The sequence below is a fragment of the Ramularia collo-cygni genome (genome assembly GCF_900074925.1).
Source record: "Ramularia collo-cygni strain URUG2 genome assembly, contig: RCC_scaffold12, whole genome shotgun sequence".
NCBI classification, from domain to species: domain Eukaryota; kingdom Fungi; phylum Ascomycota; class Dothideomycetes; order Mycosphaerellales; family Mycosphaerellaceae; genus Ramularia; species Ramularia collo-cygni.
The window spans coordinates 875,578-899,314 of NW_019716266.1; the positions used below are offsets into that span (position 1 = coordinate 875,578).

General features: G+C 51.2%; 10 protein-coding genes; 5 read left to right on the forward strand and 5 right to left on the reverse strand.

Moving 5' to 3' along the window:
- Positions 1-654: 654 nt before the first annotated feature.
- On the reverse strand, positions 655-4,198 carry RCC_07844 (related to glyoxal oxidase precursor; the record flags this gene model as incomplete). XM_023773096.1 has 7 exons in its annotated part: positions 655-2,110; positions 2,177-2,678; positions 2,738-3,283; positions 3,331-3,444; positions 3,502-3,723; positions 3,776-3,999; positions 4,053-4,198. The coding sequence occupies 7 exons, from the start codon at positions 4,196-4,198 to the stop codon at positions 655-657; spliced, it is 3,210 nt and encodes a 1,069-aa protein (XP_023628864.1).
- A 2,307-nt stretch (positions 4,199-6,505) lies between these two features.
- Positions 6,506-8,025, reverse strand: RCC_07845 (uncharacterized protein; the record flags this gene model as incomplete). XM_023773097.1 has 2 exons in its annotated part: positions 6,506-7,894; positions 7,951-8,025. The coding sequence occupies 2 exons, from the start codon at positions 8,023-8,025 to the stop codon at positions 6,506-6,508; spliced, it is 1,464 nt and encodes a 487-aa protein (XP_023628865.1).
- A 437-nt stretch (positions 8,026-8,462) lies between these two features.
- Positions 8,463-9,045, reverse strand: RCC_07846 (related to Mitochondrial import protein 1; the record flags this gene model as incomplete). XM_023773098.1 has 2 exons in its annotated part: positions 8,463-8,582; positions 8,815-9,045. 2 exons carry the CDS (start codon positions 9,043-9,045, stop codon positions 8,463-8,465), a joined length of 351 nt encoding a protein of 116 aa, XP_023628866.1.
- Positions 9,046-9,434: 389 nt separating this feature from the next.
- RCC_07847 (related to UBX domain-containing protein 1) lies at positions 9,435-10,700 on the forward strand (the record flags this gene model as incomplete). XM_023773099.1 has 2 exons in its annotated part: positions 9,435-9,500; positions 9,561-10,700. The coding sequence occupies 2 exons, from the start codon at positions 9,435-9,437 to the stop codon at positions 10,698-10,700; spliced, it is 1,206 nt and encodes a 401-aa protein (XP_023628867.1).
- A 1,210-nt stretch (positions 10,701-11,910) lies between these two features.
- On the forward strand, positions 11,911-12,953 carry RCC_07848 (uncharacterized protein; the record flags this gene model as incomplete). XM_023773100.1 has 2 exons in its annotated part: positions 11,911-12,052; positions 12,145-12,953. The coding sequence occupies 2 exons, from the start codon at positions 11,911-11,913 to the stop codon at positions 12,951-12,953; spliced, it is 951 nt and encodes a 316-aa protein (XP_023628868.1).
- Positions 12,954-13,371: 418 nt separating this feature from the next.
- RCC_07849 (uncharacterized protein) lies at positions 13,372-15,492 on the forward strand (the record flags this gene model as incomplete). XM_023773101.1 has 4 exons in its annotated part: positions 13,372-13,508; positions 13,725-14,611; positions 14,669-14,741; positions 14,796-15,492. The coding sequence occupies 4 exons, from the start codon at positions 13,372-13,374 to the stop codon at positions 15,490-15,492; spliced, it is 1,794 nt and encodes a 597-aa protein (XP_023628869.1).
- A 1,480-nt stretch (positions 15,493-16,972) lies between these two features.
- Positions 16,973-17,809, forward strand: RCC_07850 (uncharacterized protein; the record flags this gene model as incomplete). XM_023773102.1 has 4 exons in its annotated part: positions 16,973-17,347; positions 17,416-17,477; positions 17,541-17,601; positions 17,669-17,809. 4 exons carry the CDS (start codon positions 16,973-16,975, stop codon positions 17,807-17,809), a joined length of 639 nt encoding a protein of 212 aa, XP_023628870.1.
- Positions 17,810-17,953: 144 nt separating this feature from the next.
- Positions 17,954-18,330, reverse strand: RCC_07851 (uncharacterized protein; the record flags this gene model as incomplete). XM_023773103.1 has 2 exons in its annotated part: positions 17,954-18,195; positions 18,264-18,330. 2 exons carry the CDS (start codon positions 18,328-18,330, stop codon positions 17,954-17,956), a joined length of 309 nt encoding a protein of 102 aa, XP_023628871.1.
- A 1,384-nt stretch (positions 18,331-19,714) lies between these two features.
- On the forward strand, positions 19,715-21,591 carry RCC_07852 (related to cytochrome P450; the record flags this gene model as incomplete). XM_023773104.1 has 4 exons in its annotated part: positions 19,715-20,766; positions 20,824-20,845; positions 20,927-21,224; positions 21,299-21,591. The coding sequence occupies 4 exons, from the start codon at positions 19,715-19,717 to the stop codon at positions 21,589-21,591; spliced, it is 1,665 nt and encodes a 554-aa protein (XP_023628872.1).
- A 326-nt stretch (positions 21,592-21,917) lies between these two features.
- Positions 21,918-22,223, reverse strand: RCC_07853 (uncharacterized protein; the record flags this gene model as incomplete). The annotated part of the gene is made up of 1 exon (XM_023773105.1): positions 21,918-22,223. The coding sequence occupies one exon, from the start codon at positions 22,221-22,223 to the stop codon at positions 21,918-21,920; it is 306 nt and encodes a 101-aa protein (XP_023628873.1).
- Between the last annotated feature and the right edge of the window lie 1,514 nt (positions 22,224-23,737).

Here is a 23,737-nt window from a genome sequence, read left to right on the forward strand (position 1 = left end):
CCTCACATCAGGCTGACCAATCGGTTCAAGTAAGCTGTACGATCTGCGCTAGGTTTGCGTGTTAGTTAGGAGAGTACGCGAAATGATGGGGAAAAGCAGGTTCACATCAACTATGTACAGAACAGCCTGTTTGTTGGAGGGAAATCCTTCGCGAATAAGGTAAGGTAGCTTCCGAGTGGCGAGGGGTCGAAAAGTACCTACAGTACCTTACCGATGWAGGTATGGTTGTGGAAATCATTGTTGAAGTCAACCCCGCTACTCCATCACTGTTGAGGTTGTTGAAACGGGTTCGTCTAGCTAAATGGCAGATCGTAGTTCTATCGTTATCTTTTGAAAAAAGTCACAGGAACCTTTTCCCGCGGATCGCATGATGCGCGGTCCGGTGGAACAACATCACCATTCGTCGAGCTGAGTTGGAAGGCCTGTAGGGTGTACAATCCAGCAAATCTATAGGCTCTGTGAGAAGAGAATGTAAAGCGCGTGTTGGGACTCCAAATACTCTCTCTCTCTCTCTTTCTCCTATGCGTGAAGTGATGCATCACTCTACAAGCGTAAAGCTTCTACTTGGCTTCTCATTATGACATTCTCCCTCACAGCAAAGGAATTTCGTACTTCCTTCTCGTCTCAAGAGCATGAAAACGGAAGCCACTAAACTTAGAAAAGTCTCTGAACAGGCCCCATACCAGGCAAATGAAACCCAGTAGTGGCATTCGGCCAATTGCCCAACTGTGCCGGGTCGCCTCCAATCCGCACCCACACAGCCGTACTGGGCACTTTACGACCATCCAGCAAAAAGATCTGAAACCAAGCTGGCGGACAGACATTAGCATTAGGCGGTGCGGTGACGGTGCAAGAGTTTCCAGAGCATGAAGTCGCCAGGAAGAATGTTCTCTGACCCATACTATTTCCATGAGTACTTGCTACTGAGCCCATGGCGACAGCTCTCAGAGAACCGCCGGATCCGGTGGATGAGACGGTGAAGGTGTATGAGGATCCATACGCCCAGTCTTGATCTTTGCAAGTGAATGCTGGTCGGGGTTTGTTGCCTAGTAGGTAAGGTGGGAGGAAGATTTCGTTTCTGTATTCTTGTGGATTGACATTATCCTCTGGATCTGACCCGCTGATCAAAACGCTTCCATCATCTAGGAGAACGGCTTGGGAGTGGTAGAGACGGGCGATTGTGGTGTTGGCCACGACTGTCATGCGTTTGCCGGGTGCTTTTGAGGGGTCGTAGAGAACGGCGTTCAGATTCGGATCTGTGGCAAGTCCAAAACCAGCAACACCTTGGTGAGCTCCACCGGTAATGAGATAAGTACCATCTGGCAGTGCAGCCATGTATGGCATGACTCTTTTGCTGGGCATGCGCTCTATTGTCCAATTGGCGTTGGGTTGGTCGGGTGCGATGGTAATGCAATTGTCCAGCGCGACAGCAACACCAGGTCCGCTGCCACCACAGATGAGAATTTGTAATGGTTCGTTGTATGGTGCTACCTGTGGTAAAATCATGGCAGCTCCCTCAAAAGGATACGTGCGACCTGATCCAGGAGCATTGACGGAGCATGGCATGTTGGGAAGTTGTCTGACTGGCTGCAAAGTCCCGGGATCTAACAGTAGTGCTTCGTTGTAGTACCCGACGAATATATTCCCTGAAGGTAGAACGATCAAAAAGGGGTATAGATTGTTGGGATYGGTCCTGCGAAGATAGTCGCAGTCGAGTAGCCCGCCAGCTTGTGGTAAGACCTCCAGACTAGGCACTGGTTTACCATTGGAGCCGTCCTCGCCGCCCATGACCAGGATCGAGCCATTTGCCATTGTCATTGTGGAAGGGTACCAGCGTCCGGCTTGAAGTGCCAAAGTGTTTACATCTTCCTCGAAGTCGTTTGTGCCCGGTACACCAGGACTACCATCTGGCCAGTAGAGACGGATGCCTTTGGTGGATGGAGCAGACCAGCCACCGACGTTGATTTGCCGTCCAGCACGATCCGGAAGTGTCAAAGATGCAGCACAAAAGACGTCAGTCTTCACATGTAGGGTCCGCCAGGCTTTATTAAAGTCCGAGAGCTGAGAAGGATCCAACTCGTAGGCTCCAGTACTATTAGGCGGCCCAGTACTATGCAGTGATACGGTAGTTAGCACTCGCCTCACCTTCAACAATAACTTTATTTCCACGACTTACCCATACTTCTCCACGAAGGTGACCTTCCCATTCCGGGCAGGGGCAGTAATGAGTGGAATGACGACCCCTCCGACAGTGTTGACATATTTCCCGGCCTCATTCCCTGTAGCATATGACCACTGGTCAAAAGGAACTTTCCAAGTGTACAATGAAATGGCATTTTGCCCTCCACAAATCTCGCCTCCGTTACTTCCAGCAGTGTCATTCGCGCAGCGCATGTTGCAGGAAGAGTTGGCAATAAAGCTAGCCCCAGCATCAATGTAGTTTTGAGCATCTCCACAGAAGCACTGTTTACCATATTCCGTACCAGCGACGGTGAAGCCATATTGCTGACATGTTTTGATACATAAAGTGTTGGAGTTTATGGTGGGAAATTCCATAAAGTATGGCAAAGACCGCTTGTTTCCATTGAAGTTATCAATGAGACACCCAGTATACGTCCAATTCGCTGGCAACTGGACGTCTGTGAGAAAGCTGGGCGATGTAGCATTTGACAGTGTACCTATACGCGGAAAGAGGTAGGTCAGCGATGTCTCAGGCCTTGTAGCGATATGAACAAACCATTGGAGTAGATTGAGTTTCTGTTCCCGGCACCACACTTTTCGCCAGGATTACCAGCGCAAGCCATGCTACAATCGGAGTCTGAAACCAGCGAGGGAGAGTTGTGGAGGTAGTTGTCGCAGAAACATTGGGAGCTGTATTGAAGACCCGCGATATGATAGCCGTTTGATGAGCATTGAGCGATACAGGATTCCACGGTCATTTTTTGCGAGTCTGGCTGCTGCGATGTCAAGGATCGGCCATTAGCATTAGAGTCCGTATAACAGCCCTGGTATTTGAATGGTAATATTGCAGTCGAGTTGACACCTCCGGACGGTGTAGCTGCTGGGGGGCTAGCTGTTGCTGCCGTGCTGGAAGTTGAGGTTTGCGTCGAAGCGCTAGACATGGAAGACTGTGTTATCGTGCTGGACTTGGAAGACTGTGTTGTCATACTGGACTTGGAAGACTGTGGCGCAGTGGCGCTCGTAGAACTAGATGTTTTCGATGTCGACACCGGCTGAGTAGTAGGCTGCGCGTTACCAAAGGCATACAGATTGAGAAAGTTCCCTAGACATTGTTAGCAGATAGCCGAGAACTAATGGTTTGAGACCAACCTGCACCGCAGAACTCGGACGCATTGCCATTACAAGGCATGTTGCAACTCATATCCTCGGCTTGCTTCGCCGTGTTGGCCACAAAGTTGTCGCAGAAACACTCGCCCGCATATTCTGATCAAAAGTTAGTGTTATGTACCTCAATATGGCATTATCTGGTAGTTGATTCACCAACGCCTGCTAAAGTGTAGCCTGCAGCTGAACAAGCACCCGTACATAGACCGACGGACATATTGCTGCTACCTCCTGGAGTCGACATTCCCTTTGAAAGTGTTCTTGCATTGGTGCTGTCTGTCCAGCACTTATAGCTCGTCCAACCTGGAGGGCCCGGATTAATTCCCGGACCCTTTGGGGCATCTTTATTCGCGAAGTAAACCGAGAGGTAGTTGGGACCTAAACTCGGAATGTCAGCGCACATAAAATACAGTGCCTCGTTCTCTTGTACCTCCACAACTCTCTGAGCTATTGCCAGCGCAGCCCATGGCACACTTGGTATCATTCTGCAGAGAGGTAGGCGCAGACAGCTTGTTCCCACAGTAACACTCCGAAGCGTACTCAGTAGCTCCATAGACGTATCCTTTGTTGTTACAGTAGGCTGTGCATAGTGCTCCGGTCATGGTCGTGGTATTGGCGAAGCTCGCACTGCTCAGGGCTCGTGGGTTTGATTCGCTTCGCTAAACATTAGCAGACTTGTTCACTAATCTATGCATCGACTTTCTCACTTGTAGCAACCAATGTAGCTCCAGCCTGTGGGCAGTGATGCGTTTGCTGCAGGAGAGAGCTGATTGGCGCGTATCTCTATCGGATTAGAAGCCACAAAGGCCATGAGACAGGCAAGGATGCCCACAAGAGGCAGAGCCGGACCCATGTTGGAATGAAGCAGTGAGCCAAGAACGCGCACGTTGGATTGGAATGCAACGATGCTCAGAGGACAGGAAGAAGGGCACGGAGAAGAAGATCGATACTCCCTGCAGTCAGGAGCTTTATACCTTCCACTGCGGCAAAGCACACCAGGCTGAAGAGTGATCTTGCAGTACGTTACAATGGCAAATAGACTTTCTTTCCTGGTGTAACTCGTCTCCCGAAATAAAATCATCGCAGTCTAGGGCATAGGATATCTGCAGCGGGATTGAATTGACCGGATCGTRGCGCGACCTCAAGCTCCATGCTCAGCTGAGCAGTTTCGTTATGGTCAAGTACATCCTGCCGCGGCGATAAGAGGCGAAGAAGGACGACAATAGTTTGCTGTCCTGACTGGTCCACGACTGCAATACGGTCAAGCGCCATTGAGACGCCTCCTAGGCTTTCTGCCAGCGTACCTGGATCACGACCTGTGTTGTGGTGACGATATGCTCCAATTGGCATTCCAGGAAAGGCCTTGGATGCGAGTTCGGTCCAAAGCTTGGCCACTTGAAGAAGGCAGCAGCAGAACACGGCTCGTAAATCAAGGCGCCAATGCGCGGCGGGAGAATGATACGGGACAGCTCCCCATCGAGCAATATGAATTGAGAGTACGTGAAAGTTCTTGGGACGTATCGAGACCAAGCCCATCTGGGCATCGCAGCTTTCGGCGTCGCCAATAGGTCTCTTGCCATGCTTGGAGCAAGAATAGCCACAGCAAGCCACCGGGGAAAGATTTCGAAACTTGCTTGGAGCTTTTCCCGCATGTGCTGAAGTCAAACTGGCACTACTGAAGCGTGGCCGGAAAGCAAGCCACACGGCCAGTGATGATTGTATCCGCAAAAGACTGTAAACTCGTAAGCATGTCAGCAAGATACGACTCTCAAGACCTGCGGGACATTCCAATGGTAGCCGAGTCTGCGACTCTACAAACGACGTGAATGGTACTGCCGTTTGATACGTGACATCCTCCGCGGGGAAAACTGTGGAGCAAACAGTCGGTCTTCTGGGAGGTCGCAATACGAGGCACATCCATTTACTAGCGGCCACCGCATGCATATGCGTGGAAGAGCGTTTTGGCTGCCGCATGTCTAACCACTAGTGGACTCTGCACGWGTCCATGTGGTCGGCAAAAAAAAGTATATTCTGCAACCAGGCCAAGGGTTACAATCACAGTCGAGTCCAGAACTTCAGGTCTGTCGTGGTTTTTCTAGTATGAGAGGGATGATGATTGCAGTGTGAAGCAGCTCAAGAAGATCAGAGAAATGGAACGGAGACGTTCGCCGAACATGCCGGCTAGGGTTAGGGTTGGGGTAATGCGATACATTGCTGCAAGGAAGATTCGGGAGACGCAATTGACTGTCAGGTAGCGTACGAATAGATAATCTCTCCCTCGCAAAATTCAAAGCATGCATGTAGTTCTTGCAGATGTTCTTGATGCATAGCAAGAGCTTCTCACTGAGATGGACGGGTGAAGGGGACTTGGTTTTGGGCACCGCTTGCCCCCAAAAGTGTCGCAACATCTCCCCATTAACTACTCGATCTTTCTGCAGCAACTCTGTAGATATAGAACAATTTAATGTAGACTAATATGCCCAGACTATCACACATACCGTTGTCGTCACCACTTGACCGTCCAGATGATATGTCAAGGTCAAGCTTGTACGACGCTTTCTGATTGGCTCGGATAAAGCCGCCGCTAACTAAAGCCCAGAGAAATCGCATTTCCTCTCCCCTTCTTTCTTCCTTCCTCTGTGGCGGAGAGCGAGAAAATGGAAGGGCGGCATTTCCACCCTCGCCTTTGCGTGGAATTATGGAATGTGGTATAATTGGCTCGGATCTATCCGGCGCTAATCGAAGTACACGAAAAGGGCAATTCCCCTCCCCTTTGAGGCAGTGCAACTTTTCGAGAGAGCGAAATGGGCGGCAATCGACCCCTTTCCTTGCGTGAACGTGAAAACGATATTTGCAAGTCGCGACGTTGCGAACGGAGTAGAAGGTATGTTCTTCCTGCACGAGAAGGCAGTAACCTTTCGGAACTCTCTTCAATCATTCTAAATTCTTCATCAACCAACAGCGGAGAGTATAGCGTGTACAACATTGCTGCAAAGGAGAAACGCTTCTCCGCCCACATGTGTTCCCTTCAATGCACCGGTGAAACCTGTAATGMGAGCCCAGTCCGATTCGCCGCCACCGTCGCAATGCCTTCTTCCCACAATATATATACACACAAGAGTGAAGGGTGTTGCAATTTCGTCTCTTCAAAATTGCAACTCTACCTTCCTCGCTCCTTGGCCCGCTTCTCATAAGCTTCGGCCCGTTTCTTGAAAGCAGCCTTCTCATCCTCGCGCATCTTCTCCGAACTTGGGGTTGTCATCGCCTCCATTCGAGATTTGGCAGCGTCCACGCTGTCTTTGATCCCACTGAACATACCGCCTTTGCCGGTGGCGCGCTTTTGTCCTGGCTGCACCATATCCCCGCTTGCCGCGTCTGTTCTCGACACCAACCGTGCATCAATCGTCTTCCCTCCACTCCTCTGCACATTCGGCGCCTGATATACCGGGTTCATGTATGCAACGCCTGGCTTCTGTCCCGTCCCTCTTGCCGGTCCTGCACTCGGTGTAGGTGTGGAATTCTTCCCTGACATCTTCTCCAAATATGCCGTGAACGGATTTTGCGGCTCCTCGCCTGGCTTCGGCTTGTACATGGGCGCCAAATTGAAGAATCTCCGCACCGATGCCCTCTGAAGCAGCTGTCCTTGGGCCAAACCAATCACTCCACTGCCGCAAAACCAAAGACACACGGCACCAGGCTGCCAAGCTGTGAACAGCATGATGAGGCCGGGCATCACGTAGAGCATAACTTTCTTCATCTGTGGCGGAAGTTGAGAAGTTCCAGACTCTCCACCAAATCGAGCCATCAGATGCATTGTCCCTGCCATCGCAAGCGGCAGAATCAGGTATCCATCTGATAGCGTGAGGTCGTGCAGCCAAAGAAACCCGCCGTCCATCAATCCAGGAACGGGCAGAGCGACCATGGCTTTCATCAGCCTAAAACCGCAGAATCCAATCACACCCTGGACCACCACCGGGATGAGCTGTGCGGAAGTGGAGATGCCCGCCCTTTTATGAATGGCGCTCTTCTGACGCATGGCATTGAGGACGGCGGCTGAATCTCCCGATTTCTGTGCGGCGGTAATGGCCTCGCTGTAGGGTTTTAGGACCGTGCCGAGTGCCGCCTGGCGTGCCATACTGTCAGACGACCTGAGGAACAAGGGAAATGCCGCGGCTCGGAGGAGCAAGGCGGTGCTGAGGATGGTCGCCCACCAGGGAAGTCCGGTGTGCACATAGATGTTCTCAAGCACCCACTGGACGCAAGTGGTAGGTCCCCAGCCATAGTCGATGCCAAGTGAATGGAGATAACCGGTTTCTGTGGGGAGATGCGCAGTGGCGGATGTTATAGGGTCGAGATTGTCGAGATTGATTGTGTCGAGGTTGGGGAATTCGCTGGGAGGGGGAACGTATTGCGCGGAAGACTCGCTCGAAGCATGACGGATCGAGGCAAAGTTCAGGAGAGAAATAGCAGCGGGTGCTGTCGCCCTTGGTGTCCTACCCGCGCTTTGCGATAGAGGAGAGCGGAGACTGGGCCGGGGAGTCGATGAGAGCTGCGGAGAGAATCAGCTGTCGCATTGCGTATAAGTGGCATCATGGAGCTGCTCACATGTCGACATTGTTGTATAAGGGTGTGTCGAGGAATTCTCGCCCGCAAGGCGTGGATACCTCTTGACGGTATCATTGCATGTGGTCAAATGTCGAAGTGGAAGGACGCGAGGTGCAGAGGCGCGAACTTTTGAAGTTCCATGCAAGTCGATCCTCTCCACATCCATCAAGATCAAGATCGGGCAAGACTTGGCGAGTCGATCTCCTTTCATAGGTACATATAAGGGGAAACACAGAATAATGGGCATTTCAAGACAACCGCAACGAGTGCACGATGATGAAAGTGTGTTGAGTGGGGAGATGGTATTTTGTCGTCTTCGTTCTGCTTTACCGGCGACATTCTCCTACCCGTAGCTGCGCCATTCAACGCCGTCTTGAACTCAGGCGTACTGATACACCCAATCCCCACAACTTTGTACTGCTTGCATGCTCTATGTACACATGGTGTGTGAGCGCCATGTCCATCTCAATACGCCGTATGATTATGTCCGAGTCCTTCGTTTTGTTTCGACCTTACTCGAGCGCGGTGTACATGTCAAGTTCCCTTCCATMCCTTCGTTTCCGCTCAACTGGGTCATCTCGTATCTCAATACCCGGACCTATCGAGCGCGATGACCGGTGTGCAGGGAAGACCTAATGTAGATGTTAGCATGTCGTGTCTCCAATTCTACATTTCTTGCCCAGTCTCGAGATGATAGACACGCGATCCGCCTCGCTGTTCATTCGAGCATTGCTGAAGATCAACATAGTTTGCATGCTGTCTTTCAAAGCATCGAGCATGCCATGTGCCAACGCCCTCTCCAACTTGCGCTTTATTCCAACGTGCTCCAAGTATTTCAAAGGCCTCTGCTTATCTCCAACGTACCTTGGTCTTTCCCCAGCCCAATCTGAATGCCGCCTCATGTGCGAATAGCTCTCCGAAGCCCAACATTAGTCCGTTGACAAACGGCAATAGGAGGTTGATCCCGGCGCCTCTCAATATGCTCCAAAATGTTGGCGGAGAATAGAGCATCAACGGACTCGAGTCTGAGGATGTTGGCTCGTCGGAATCATTTGAGTTGCTGTCCGAAGGAAATGTTGCGTACGACGACTCCATGATGCGCGAGAAGGTCAAGACGGCACAAATTCGGAAGCGCTGAGCGATGTGCAGATCGTGGTTGTTGTAGAGAGAGCACTATTCGAGCGCTGAGCCAAGAAGGTGGAGCTTTTCGAGCAGGGTGAACTGTTGCCGTGTTAATCCAGGCGTTGGTCTTCCAGCGGAGGCGGAGGTGAATATGTGGTCCGTGCGAGAGCGGCATCAAGCCCGCATTTATTGTGGAACCGGCATCATCACAATTAAAGTAATCTCTACCTTACAATTCCATCCACCTTCTGTTGTTACCTCTCAGAGGCCAACATCCATACATCCCAACCACTGCACAACACCTCACTTCATTGAGAAGGAACTCATCACTGACAATCCTACTCAAGGAAGCAGTTGCCACCATGGACGACGAGCAATCGCAGAAGGTCGCCAACTTCTCGAGCCTCACCGGCTGCAACCCGAAAGTGGTGAGCTTGCACATGTGAAGATTCATGCACATGACAATTGGCTAATCCAATACAACTCAGGCCCAGGATGCTCTCGCCGCAGCCAACTGGAACCTCGAGCAAGCCGTCACCCTCTACTACGCTTCCCAAGATGAGGCTGCCGACGAAGACGATGAGAAAGAGTCCGAATCTACCACAGCAGCTACCGCGTCTGGTCCTGTCGCTGGCTCCAGCAGTGCCCCGCAGTCCAAGAGTAACGCGCGTGGTGGCAAGCCCAAGGCAATGACTCTCGCAGACTTGCAGACCGGAGACGATGACGACGAGGAAAAGGATCCCAACCAAGATCTGTTCACAGGCGGCGAGAAGAGTGGATTGGCAGTTAAGAACCCCGATCAGTCAGGTCCAACGGACCACTTCCGCAACATCATGAATCAGGCGCGCACCAACCGGGACCGACCATCAGCCGCGCATGGCAACGAGGAGGAGGAGAACGAGGAGCCGCGCTCCAGCGCTTTCACAGGTCGTGCGCAGACTCTCGGCGGAGATGACGCTCCAAGCCAGGTTGTGCAGGACCCCACCGCGGCCGCCGCATCGGCAGCAGCATCAGCTCGTCCACGCCACCCCCGTGTGAATCGCACACTTCACCTCTGGGCCGATGGTGTCAGCATTGATGACGGCCCTCTCCTGCGCTTTGACGATCCCGCCAACGAGCACATCATGGCTGAGATCAATCAAGGTCGCGCGCCCAAAGCACTCCTCGATGTGCAGCCAGACCAGGAGGTCGATCTCAACCTCGAGCCTCACCGTGACGAGAACTACGTCGCGCCGAAGCCCAAGTACAAGCCTTTTGCAGGTCAAGGACAGCGGTTAGGTAGCCCCACACCAGGTCCGGCTCCACCATCATCATCTTCGACTGCGAGACCTGCTCCTGCTGCTGCGACCTCCACACCACAGCCATCGCAAATGGCCATCGATGAGTCCCAACCAACTCTTCAGCTTCAGATCCGTCTGGGAGACGGCACACGTCTCGTGTCACGCTTCAACACATCCCACACGATTGGAGACGTCTACGATTTTGTCAACCTTGCGGCTCCTTCCGCCGGTCGCCCATGGGCACTGATGACGACGTTTCCGTCCAAGGAGTTGGACGACAAGGCGCAGGTCTTGGGCGACATATCGGAATTCCAGCGCGGCGGCGTGGTTGTGCAAAAGTGGAAGTGAGCGCTGACCAAGTCCATCAACTCTTGTTTCGGAGGAGTCTCTCAATAGATGCGAGAGCGCAAGCGGGTGTTGTAAATACAATGCCGCGGAAACATGGTCTGCTTTGAGCGTTGCATGGGTGGAATGGCGTCTCAGGATCGGAGGCGTCAGTTCTCGAAGCAGTACGCTGCTACGAATGGAAATGAATGGGCACCTGCAATGCTGCAGTTCTAGATGAGACTAAGACGAGGCGCCGAACCTCGCGGAAAGGGGAGAATACCCCCTTGTCTATTTCGTCCCAAGCAGACGAGATACAATGAAAGAAACGTTCAACGACGCGTATAAGCAGTCAAGTGAGGCGGTTCTTACATACTGCCTGCCTACCCAGTACTTGATTTCAGATAGTGGCCAATGTCGGCCATGCTGCGCGTGTGGCTTCAAGATGACTGCGAAGAAAGTCTAGACCCATGTGATCAGGCATTGGCTGGAAATGGCGCTATATACGGGCCCATCTTCCCATTGAACTCCCCACAGGCTACAACTTCTCTTTGCATCGGAGGTCTCTCAGACCCACAGCACCCTCTCGAGCATTCCGACGCCCATGCGTTAGCAGCGAATCATCCTTGCATGACCGTAGCAAAGTGGGCCTTTGGTCATCGAGGAAACCTCTGATGCAAAGAGACGCTGTACCTGTTGTGTGTGCAAGAGTTTCCATTCGAGGGTTGGATCGCGTCTGCTCTCTTTGAATAGATCGCTTTGCTCTCAGAAGGAGCAACACTGACTCACCAACTAAGCTCTGGCTCAGTRCGGCGCCCGCTGGAGACACGTCGGTCGCGAGCAGGTATTGTCCGCAAGAGGCACGTGAGCATTCACCTGATGTTTGTTAAAGGTTTAGCTTGCGGGGTAGCAGGAACGTTGTTCTTTGTCCACGTAGATCACGGTGGGTGGGGCTGCCCTCAATGCTATGGATATCCGTGGCTGGAACGAAAGACACAAGCAATCTCCAGTGGGAGCTCGTGGATTTCTGTTTGCTTCCCCAGGTTTGTTTCATGACGACCCTTGTTTGGAGCTGGAGCTTTACAGCCTTGACATTGGATCCGACCACTGCTCACGAGACTTCCAGAAAGGCTAAGGTACCTACTTCTTTGTCGTCAGCTCTCCTCCTCTTCCTCCACATCCACTTTACACCAACAATCAATCCATCCCATCACATCACACATCAACCGTCAAGATGAGTGCAATCACGGACGAACTCGATGAGCACGTTGAGCCACTCAAGGTGCTCATCACCCTGCACGATGGAATGGACTCCATGGACGTGATCGGTCCATTGGAGGTCTTCAGCAGTGCCCAGCACGATCCTCAGAACCCTGGTAAGTTGTACCACGTACCCCAAGCCAAGCCTGCGTTGCTGCATCATTCCATCAATACCGTCGCGTGTATTGACTCCAATCCCTTTCACCAGAGACCAAGGCATTCCGCACCATCTTCGCGGGCCTACAGGAGCATGTGGTCACCGCCCAGGGTGCTTCCTTCCGTGCCCACCTCACCTACGACGAAGCCATGAAGCGCCTCTCCGAGATCGATGTTCTCGTCGTCCCTGGCGGCTCTCACGACACCGTCATCAAGGCCAAGAGCCAGCCGCTGCAGATCATCAAGGCATTCGCCGCCTTGCAGCTCAAGAATCCCGCCCGCGAGCGCTCTCTGGTGTCCATCTGCACCGGATCGATGCTCCTCGCCGAGGCCGGTATCTTGGGCGGCCTCACAGCCACCACCCACCCAGACTATATCACCAAGATGGAGATCCTCTGCTCCAAGATCAACCAGCGTGACATGACTGAGCGTGTCGATGTCGTCCAAGAGAGATACGTGGTCAACAATCTCCGCTTTGACCTGGGCGAGAATGAGGACGAAAACCCTCACATCCTGACCCGTAAGGAGCTCAAGGAACACAAGCGCCGCAAGAGCTCGGCCAATGGTCTGCCATCACCACTTGAGGAGGAGCCTCCCAACAACGGTCGTCGCGCCTCAGGTGCACGCAAGGGAAGTATGAGCCTCAAGATCAGCAACAACCGCCGCGAGAGCGTCATCAAGCGCGCCAACCTGCGTTTGGGAGGCCTCCGTGTGCTGACCACCGGCGGCGTCACGTCTGGCATCGATGGAGCGCTCTACATGGTAGGCGCGTTGGTGTCCGACGATGCTGCCGATGAGGTCGCCCGTAAGATGTGCCACACCTGGAAGAAGGGTATGGTCGTCGATGGTATCGATGTTTAGAGTCTCCCAGCGAGACCGAGGGAGCTCCAGGCGTGAAGGAATCATAGCCGTATGAGCATGCAGACTAAGCTACACGACTTGCAAGGGAAGGAATTGAGATGCTACCTCGAAGACAAAGCGCAGAGAACTGGCATGAATGAATGCTCAGACATGGAACTGGAATGAGAAGTAGCTACGAATCGAATGAAGGCAATGAAATGAAAACAGAGCCACTCACACGTCTTTTAAGGTGGTATCATAGAGCCCTCTCGTTGTAATATTGCAGTCGAAACATGTTTTGACAAGAAAGAGGACACCCGAGGGAAGAAATGGTTGAGCTTACGGTCTCCTGAACGGCTATTTGAGACGCAATACTCCTCTCACATCCGCACTATCCGCTCCCCGTCTTACAAACTCTCATCACAATCTTCTTTTTCAAATGTCTACGGAAAGTAGCCATGCCAACGGTGCAAAACGATCGCTCAGTCCAGACGATAGCAATGAGGGACAACAGCACCAGGGCAGACAGCGGTCGCGTGCGGCTTGCACGCCTTGTAGAACTCGCAAGCGCAAATGGTAAGCTGTTGATTGTCTTGGGCGAAGAGCTTCAAATCGATGCACAGAGATGCTGCTACATGAGATTGAAAGACTTAGGAGGGTAGAGGCTACGTTGGTGGTGGTATGGGAAACTTTGAGCAACGTACATTCAACATGGACTCTGCTGCTACGCGTCGCACGCATTGCAGATCGCGCAGCTCTAATGGGCCTCAAGACTTTGCTGACTCTGTATAGTGATGGCAAKATTCCATGCGCTACTTGCTTACGATATGAATATCGATGCGAGTATGCTCACAGTTCGAAACGTCCATCAATGATTCCTGCAGATGTCGCAGCAGAACCTCCTCCACCACAGCCCATTGGAAGAACCGCCCCGAGTATTATCCAACTACAGGCACATCCTCTTACAGCACCCGGCGCGCGATTTCATCACCGTGGAATTCTTGATCCAGTCAAGACTCGCTTCGTCAAGGCCAATTCTGCCATTGCCTTTCCTCGTATCATTGGCATGGACCTGGAGTCTGACAGTATCCCCAGATTGCATTCTTTTGCGTGGCATCTAGGCATTCGGAATGAGCCAAAGGAACCTCCGTTCAACATCACCACCAGTATGACATGGGCAGATATGCAGCGTCTAGCAGGCGTTTATTTCAAAGTTGTCAAGCCAGAGTTCGGGCTTCCCGATGAGATTGAGTTCATGGAGCACGTCGCAGCCCGCTTTTCGAACCCTACCGGAGTGAAAGATATCGACTCAGTAGCACTCGGCGTGGCGGCTTTGGGATCTTTCTTTTCGCCAAATCCTCATCCAAACGAAGAAGTTTTCGTTGCAGATGCATGGAGAGTGCTTGAACAGAGAAGTGTTACAAAGTCTCCATTGCCAAATCATGTAGCGGGATGGATCCTTCGGACTTTGTATCTGAGATTGACATCCCGGCCTCATGCTTCGTGGGTGTCGTCTTGCATCGCTATGCATCAAGTGGAGGCCAGCGGACTGCACAAGGAGATGCAGACGATTGCTGTAGTCTATCCTCCTACTAATGCGGATCACAAGCTGGCGAAACAAAGACGACGTCTATTCTGGATCGCACGGGCTATGAACATCTTCTTGTCTTTCGAATACGGTACGTGTAGTAATAACTGGTCAAACGTACGGGCTTTACTGATGAAATTGCTCACAGGCAGAACCAGAGTCAACTACGATGTTGTGACGACGAAGAAGTTCGCTCCAGAAGCAGGCAGCTTCGCACACCAGTAAGATCGTGTCAGATCTTTCGACTGGAAGAAAGTATGCTGACTGAGTTCAAGATTTGTGGAGCTGATGGATCTACTTCCCAATGACTTTRTTGACCGAGAGCGTGAACCTGACCCCCCAGCAGCACTCGGTGCGGCTTTGACGAAAATCGAGACCATGCAAACCGAATCGCACTTTATCTCTATGCTAAAAGCCGATCTAGGATTCGCCATCTACCGAAGACTTTGGCTCATGAGCTTGACAGATGCCAAAGATCGGTCTGACACGGTGATTAGCATTGGCAAGTCTGCTCTGGAGGCCGCGTCAGGAATGCTGGCCACCAGAACTMCCTGGTGGAATGTCCTCTGCACGCCCTTTCAGTTCCTCTGCGTATCAATTGCTGTAGGCACACCGAGGAGCCTAGCCAATATCCAGGATGCAATGACACTGATGCACAACATCGCCCAAGCATACGATACACACATGGTGCGAGAGGCTTATAACCAAGCGACAGCCTTGGTGGCTATGGCGCGCAAACGGAAGCAAAAGGAGCTCGAGGCGCTCATGGCTGTACCCGAAACTCCGCCTTTTACCGATCATCCWTCTGCTGGACCGAGCAGTACTCTGTCTGAACCGCCGAATCTCGACTGGGCAATGGACTTGCCGTTTGAGTGGGATTTATTCCTGAACCCTGAATTGGTGGTATCGAGCCAACAGCCAGTGCCTACCATGGACGCGTCAACCTACATCAGCAATCAGTATAAATTCTGAACAGCGAGTCCTGCTGCTCTCCTGGCTGGTCGACTTCTTATCGTCCACAAGTGCCCCGTGCTCAGGATTTTGGCTGGGGATTCGCTTCTTTTCTCGACCTCTATCCTCAGACTGCTCCGCTTGCTGCTACGTATGCTATATTCACTACGCAGAGGCAACCTCTTCGCCATGTCGGCGTGGGGTAGCTCAAGTTGGTCTTGCAAAGCCTGCAATTCCTCGGCTGACCAGTCCGGAATTGCTTCAGTGTTTTGACTACCCCTACGTCCCCTATTTCTTGGAGGGTTGGACTCGGTATTGACTGCCTCTTGCTCTTGATCGGCATCCTGCTCCATACTGCTTCGCTTGGGACATCTCTGGAGATTCTGCCGGCAATACCATTGCTGTCACAGGAGCTGGATGATTCTCCCATCGCTGGAGATCCTTCGTCAGCCATGTTTCAACCCAATGATACTCGCTTGGCGGAGAGCTCTCCAGGTTAGACGATGTGAATGGGTATCTCCTATTCATGAACCTTGGTAGTCTGCTTTGCGACTGCTTTCTGCCAGGCTCAGCGGCGATTGCTTGACTTCACTTTCCCGAGGACAGCGAGGAAGCGATGCCCGCTACTACGATTTCAGGGTTCGAAAGCTGGGTTATAATTCGGATCTTTGAAGCAGCCAAAGCTTGCGAATCATCAATTCGTGTGAGTTCCAGAAGGTCGACCATAATTCAAGTTGTGATTAATACTAGAAGCAAATTTCAGGTCAAATGGAGGAGCACTCTACAGTTACATTCGAACGAGGGCAGTGCGTTCAGGTCGATCCTGGCTGTGTCGTTCGGTAGAGGAGCAACAATGTGAGCGAGTACGCCAGCCCTCCGAATATGAGTGCCTGTAGACTACCGGGGGAGAATTCCAAGAAGCCAGACTCATTTCCCATGTTGTCAGCCCTAGGAGTGATCAAAGTTACCGAACGGGCTTCTAGGGGTACACCTTAAGGGTACACCTTAGCATTCGGAGTAGAGCCATTTCTAGACCTCTATGCCGACCAATCCATCTTGATCGCTGAACCCTGTTACACACGACAGCAGGCTCGTTCCTGGTTGGGTCATCGCATCTCGCCGATTCAGCGAATCAGAATCCGTAGTCTCGAAATCGTGCTCTTGGAGATCTACACTCCGCATGCCTTGGCAGAATGCGCCATGCCTCAAGTCCGAAGACGACCTGTGAGAAGTAGGCTGGAATTGGAAGGAGCTCAGGATCCCACAGCGGTAAATAGTGCGATGCCAATACCACGTGTTGCACTTCGTTCGCTATCTCCGCGAGATAGCAGCCACGGCGGTGTTACTATCTCGTGTTTCAAGAAAACTGCTTTGTACGTTAGCTGCATTGCATCCATTGCTATATAAGTAGCCGAGAATCCCCTGGTAGTAAAGAAGAGGATCAAACAAGCATCATCTTCCATCCATCCATCCACTTTCATCACTCTCTTCATCAACAATAATGGGCTTCACATCGACTCTGATCCTCCTGGCCGCCGCCAGCAGTGCCCTGGCAGCCCCAGCCTCCAACAACGAAGTTCTCCGTCGAGGAAACCTCCCAACCCCAGTCTCCGCCGCCACAGCACGAGGATACCTTTCCAGCATCGTGACCGAAGCGGAGAATAACAGCCCCGCTTACAACCGCGATCTCTTCCCCCACTGGATCACCATCAGCGGAGCATGCAATACTCGCGAGCAAGTCCTCAAGCGTGATGGCTCTAATGTCGTCACTGACTCTGCTTGTGCTGCTACTTCTGGCACGTGGTTCTCGGATTATGATGGTGTGACTTGGACTGCTGCTTCTGATGTGGATATTGATCATGTTGTGCCTTTGAGGGTGAGTTGCTTGCTGGGGTGTGTTTGAGGTTCGCGTGTGCTTTTGCTGATCATCGTTGGTWTGGTTAGGAGGCTTGGGTTTCTGGAGCGAGGAATTGGGATAATGCTCGCAGACAGGCATTCGCAAACGAGTAAGGATCATATCCGTGTACTGTTTTTTGGAGGGAGGAGGAATACTGACAAATTATTCAAAGTCTCACTCGTCCTCAGCTGCTGGCTGTCACTGATAGTGTCAACCAAGGCAAAGGTGACAAGGTAAGAGAGACCAGCTTTCCAATACTTCGCAGAGAGAAATGCGTGCTTTTGCTGACGGTGTCGACAGGATCCTGCTGAGTGGCTTCCATCTCGTACTGCCTACCGCTGCACTTATATTCGTGCTTGGGTGCAGGTCAAGTTCTACTATGGATTATCGATGGATAGCGCTGAGAAGAATGCATGCCAGACCATTCTCAACGGATGTTAGGAGGGGGAGAATCGTTAACAACGTACGAACCCACTCGATTGTGAAATTCATCAAGTTCTGTGTAGCCCTGCTCTCTCATTTCACAATCCTCATCCTTCGACATCTCCAACGCCTTGAAAATGCAACAGGTAGAGCCATCACTACTCAAAGTCCCAAAGGGTTGTCACCCGACTGAGTCTTTCCTCCAATCCGCTCGCCGCCGGGAAGCTCCGAGTCAGGCTTGCCGTTGTCTTCCCCGCTATAAGCATGATCTCGCTTTGCTTGCTTCTGAACCTCCAGCATGGCCTCTCCGTTGGGATTTCCAATAGCTCCGGTGACGTGACCGAGAGGTTTCGTGGCGTAGCCCAGGACCTGACCGAGGGGATCTCCTACGACGGAAAGAGGGCCTTTGCCAGTGATAGTTAGGATCTGAGGAAGTACATGTATGTGGGGACTTGGTCTGAGGGATAGATACCTTTCTTCTCTGTTCCTAGCGGGCCGTCGGGCGCCATGTTGGGAACTTTCTCGAGCACTTTATCCATGATTCTGTTTCTTGAGATTGGGCGGGAATTATGGGGATGAGACAGGACTGATGAAGAGGAAAAGATGAAAATGCAGCATGCATGTGGTCTCGACTTGAATAATGATGGTAGACGGTAAGGTAGGTATCACGATGAAGTATGCATWACGCCATAGCTCACACACTGCGTGACTGGCGATCTTCCAAGAATTCCACCTCATGTGCATACCTGTGTACCTTTGATGTTGTACGACAAACTGCAAGGCTTTGGTGAGGACCGGGGGAGCAGTCAATACAGGCGTCCAGCTACTGCCCGATGACAGCTTGGGACGAAAGGTCCGGAAGATCCGCTGGGTAGTACGATGGGGATGAGATGGGAAGTGATGATCCAGGAAGCCGGCGGAAGAGATCCATGCGGACCCCTGTCGACCTAGAAATACCCCTGTCGACATGCAGAATGTCAGCACTTGGCAGACTGCACTCGTTGGGAAGAATAATAAAAGCACCAACATTACTCCAAACTCAATCCTTCAGTCGTCCACGCGAGACCATCGAAATCTCCGGGAGAACACACGCGGTGGTGTGAGCTTGGCATTTCATCAAGCGTGGTGACCGCGATGAAGACCCACGTTGTACGATACAGGCTCGTATGTAGCAAACGGCATCAAGGCGAACTTGCATCTCCTGCATCTCAACTCTATGCGTGGACTGCGATGAAATGTTTTCTGGCCAGACTGAGCTCAATCACAGGGAAGCAGCGATGTCCTTGCGGTTGACATGCTCATGATTTTCTTGGTTGTCACAGCACGATCACGGACTGGCCAAGCAGTTGAAGTCGTTGAAGCTCTGTGCTCATATTTGCCGCATTTGCCGGTACCAACCACCTTGTAGACTTCAGCCCGACGGGAATAAGAGTCCGGTTCTGCGAGTCTGCTCTACGTATGGGGAGTACGGTTGCGAGACAGTGCGACAACCCTCATACGCTGAAGGAATCCATCTGATAGAGCGAAAAGCAGCTCCAGTAAAGTCCCGAAAGCCTGCGGATCAAAAAATACCCTCGTTCATATATGTGTCCTACAGCCGGGACTGACCTTGTTATACGCCATCTGACCGAGCTCATCACATCTTCGATGACCAGACTTGAGAACAGGGTATAACCTATCGGATCGCAGCCGATGCTTCCACATTCTCCGGATTCTCCCCTACAGGTACGAGCACAGCATGCGGGGTTCAACGAACATGTGTAAAGTTACCGTGCTCGATCGGCAATTACTTGATACCCACAAGGGCGGGGCATCAGGCTCCACCCGATGGGCCACCTCAGGTCTTTAAAGAGGTAAATAAACATGTCCAGCTCGCTTGAGATGGGCTTGTTCTTTTTGCATTGAAGTGGAGTGACCAACAACATGTCGAGCACTGGATTGACTGTGGCATCGAGCAGCATTGGGGGCTTCGTTGCTGGCTCTGCCATCTTCTGGCTATACTTTCACAGATATGAAACCCATCTGTACGCCCTTCGATACCTCAACACATTTCTAGCTGCATCCGTTGCCGCGACTGCAATCCTCAACCAGGTCTACTCCTTGAGCTGGTCAGAGTCGGCAAGAGTCACGGCGATTGGAGCTACTGCATTCCTCGTCGGTGCGCTTGGCAACTGTCTCTACTACCGAATCTTCCTCAATCCATTGAACAACTTCCCCGGACCATGGCCAGCAAGAATCTCCAACATCTGGCTCTCGACTCAGCTCGGAAACTCGGACGGATACTACTGGCTACAGGAGCAGCACAAAAAGCATGGCAAAGTTGTGCGGATTGGAAGCCATGACATTTCCATCACAGATCCTGAAGTCATGGAGCTGGCATACGGAAGCAAATCCCGGGTCACCAAAGCGTCATGGTACGACAATGACTACCCTCTCAGCTCCATGCACACAACCAGAGACAGAGGTCTCCACGATCGACGTCGTCGTGTATGGGCGCCTGCATTTAGTGAGAAGGCTCTGCGAGACTACGAGGTAGAAATCCAGAACTTCAACGACAAGTTCATCACGAAAGTTGGCGAGCACGGAAAGGAACCCGTCAACCTCACCAAGTGGTTCAACCTTTTCTCCTTCGACGCCATGGGTTTGCTGGCCTTTGGTCGTGACTATGGAATGATGGACAGGGGTGAAAAGCCACATGAATTGGAAATGTTAGACGAGGGGATGCAGCCGCTTGCATATCGTCTTCCGAGCTGGTTCTTCCGCATGTTGACCCAGATTCCTGGTCTGGCCGCGGGCTACAACAAATTCGTTGCCTTTTGTGYTAGTGAATTGACATGGAGAGTCAAGCACGCCAGTGAGAAGAAGCGGGATAACGATATTATGGGCTGGTTACTGCAAGCTTATAAGGATGTTGCGAACCCAGAGAAGGACCCTATGTTGCAGGCAGATGCCCGTTTGATCATTGTAGCTGGAAGGTAAGTCTCCCCATGTCTCCATATCATGTTCAGCGGCGACTAACAAACAATCCACAGCGACACCACAGCGGCAAGTCATGTCCACCGGAGAGAGGCCCATTCCAAACCCTCATCTCCCCCTCAACCTCCATACTAAAAAGCTAACCATTCCCCCCCACAGGCAACATTCACCTACATGTTCTACCACCTAGCCCAAAAACCCTCCATAGTACAAAAGCTCCGAGAAGAACTAGACCCCCTAACAAAAAGCAGCGGCGGCGGCGACGGCAACAACTGGCAAGAAAAAGACATTCGAAGCGCCGAATGTCTAAATGGCTGCATCAATGAATCTCTCCGTATGCACCCTCCAGTCCCCTCGGGCGTCAACAGACTCACTCCCCCCGAGGGATTACAAGTCGGTGAGATTTGGATTCCGGGGAATACTACTTTTATTACGCCTATGTATGTTATGGGTAGAGGTATGTTTTGCATCTATGATATCAAAGCCACCTGTCTGTGGATCTTAATTGATTGACCTTCTCTCGTTTCTTAGATCCGGATATTTATGAGGAGCCTGATACATTCATCCCTGAGCGCTGGTATTCGCAGGGAGAAAAGGTTAAGCATAAGGATGCTTTTGCGCCGTTTTCAATGGGACCTTTTGGATGCATTGGCAAGAATTTGGCGCTCATGGAGTTGCGAACCCTTACTACGAAGATTGTGCAGAAGTTTGATATGAAGCTGGCACCGCATGAGGATGGATCTAGAATCTTGAAGAAGACTAAAGATCACTTTACTGTTGATCTCGGCGATTGCGAGGTGTTGTTCAGCGAGAGACAGCGTTGATTTCGACAGCTGAGATAGTGAAACGAGCTGATCTTTGTATTTAGTGAGCCAATACGCAATCATCCCGACCATTGTTCCATGTGAGACTAGATTCACAACCAATCCTGTGTAATGAACGCATAAACTTGACGCCCGCCAATTTCGCCTTGATCGAAAGTGTCGACCGACTCAGCGAAGCTTCTTCGCTTCGACACGCAGATTAAGCACCCTCCTATGACTTGCAAGACCTTCCCAATCCATCATGGCAGCCTTTGTCAAAGCAAGATGTCTCGCCGCTTGTGATGTTACGAGAGTGATTCATCGTCCAAGGTAAATTCGGACAACATTCAATCGCATCCCTCTAGGTTGGAAAACGCTTCGATGCTAGGGAACTCCCCCAGCGAGACATTGATAGAATCGTTGTCGTGGTCGTCCGATGGATCTCCCTCAGTAGCATCGGTGCTAGGATCTTCATCGACGTGCTGAAAGGCTGCCGGGAAACGCACACACTGTGCAAAGTACGGCCCCCCAAAGCGTCCAAACATAGCAACGCTGTCCCAGAACAAATCTTTGATCGACRATTTCTCGAGCCAAATCGCCACTGCCGACGAGATGGTAAAGAATGCKAGATGAAGCCCGAATTGAAGCCACATGAAGGACACCTCCGACAACTAGTCAAGACCCTGCTTCATTGCCCAGACTGAAACAGTTGAGAGCCCCGTAAAGAGTAATGAGAGTCCCATACTCGCCAACTCTTGTTTGATGTAGTTCGTGGTAGAGGCGGAACATAAGCTCCGTATAGGTCGGGAACATGCCGCGCAAAAGAGAGCAGAGAGGCTCACGTATCGGAACCACGGTATTTCGGTGGCATCTTCCAAAGCAGAGTTTGCCATGATGAGAACCCGGTTGAACGATTCGGGTTCGAGTTGTTGTATGATGCTTGATCAGATTATGAGATAAGGTTGAGCGGGAGTGGGATGTCGTTGTTGATGTTGGATGTTGCTGATGATGTTGGTAATGTTGATCTTGTTGATGTTGTGATGTGAGAGTTGTTGTGTTGTTGTGCATAGGTCTGGAAGTCAAGATGGATGGTAGGTAGGAGTAGACCTCGGACGGCAAGAGGTGATGCGACTTCTTCATATAAGCCTAGATGTAAAGAAGTATCAATCGAGGTTTAGCAACAAGGAAAGTCTCGAGGAGGTCTCGACCCCGTCGCCAGGGCTCAAATGGTGACGATATGGTACCTTTGGTAAGATCACTGCAACAACCATAGAGTTTGACTTTTGACTTAATTGACTTCTAAGGCTGGTAGTTAGTCAATTATTAAGTATTTAACTACTCGAGTAGTTAGTTAGGTAATTAAGTAAGTGACTAGTTACACAAAGAGGCTGTCGCTGCTATCGTTAATATTATTATCCTCCGTACCCCCTATAGTCTCCGCTGCCTCTATTATCGCCGCTACCCCCCCTATAGTAGGTATAGTAAAGCTATAGCGGTGCTAATCCTTCGAGAGCTTAATTAACCGGATAGTGTCGCTAAGTAGCTAAGAGCGTAACTAATCGACAGTTCTTCGTGTTTTGCTAAACGTACGCTCGCTCTTAGCGGACATTACGAAAGCTAAGAGGATGTTAATAGCTAGCTATAAAAGAGCTAGATAGGCCTATCTTATAAACGGCTGCATCTACTACTTAATAGCTGTTATATTAGTTAGTAGTGCTATAGGCGGAGCGTTTACGAAACTATCGAAATTATCGTATGTCTTTAGAACACTAGCCTTAGCTCGAAAGCGGTCGAATGCGGACAGCGGCTCTAGCGTATTGTCGCTCTACGTATAAGGCTAGAGTTTGTCCTTATAGGATTGCTAGAGCGACCTTATACGCTTTAATGCGCCTATATACTAACTAGCCTTATCGCTATACTACTATATCTTTAGCTATACTACTCGGCGCTCTAGATAGAGTAGTATTATAGCTATATAGGCTCCGGACACGTCTAGCAGTTTGTAGTACTTAAGAAAGAGACGCTCGGTAAGCTTAATAGGCTCCTTTAGCTTAGACACGCTATTACTACGAGCGTTAGTAATATAGTCGCTAATAAACTCTATGCTCTTTTAGATAGCGTCTAGCGTAGTGCTATAACCTTTAGCCTTTAACGTAACCTCGTTAAA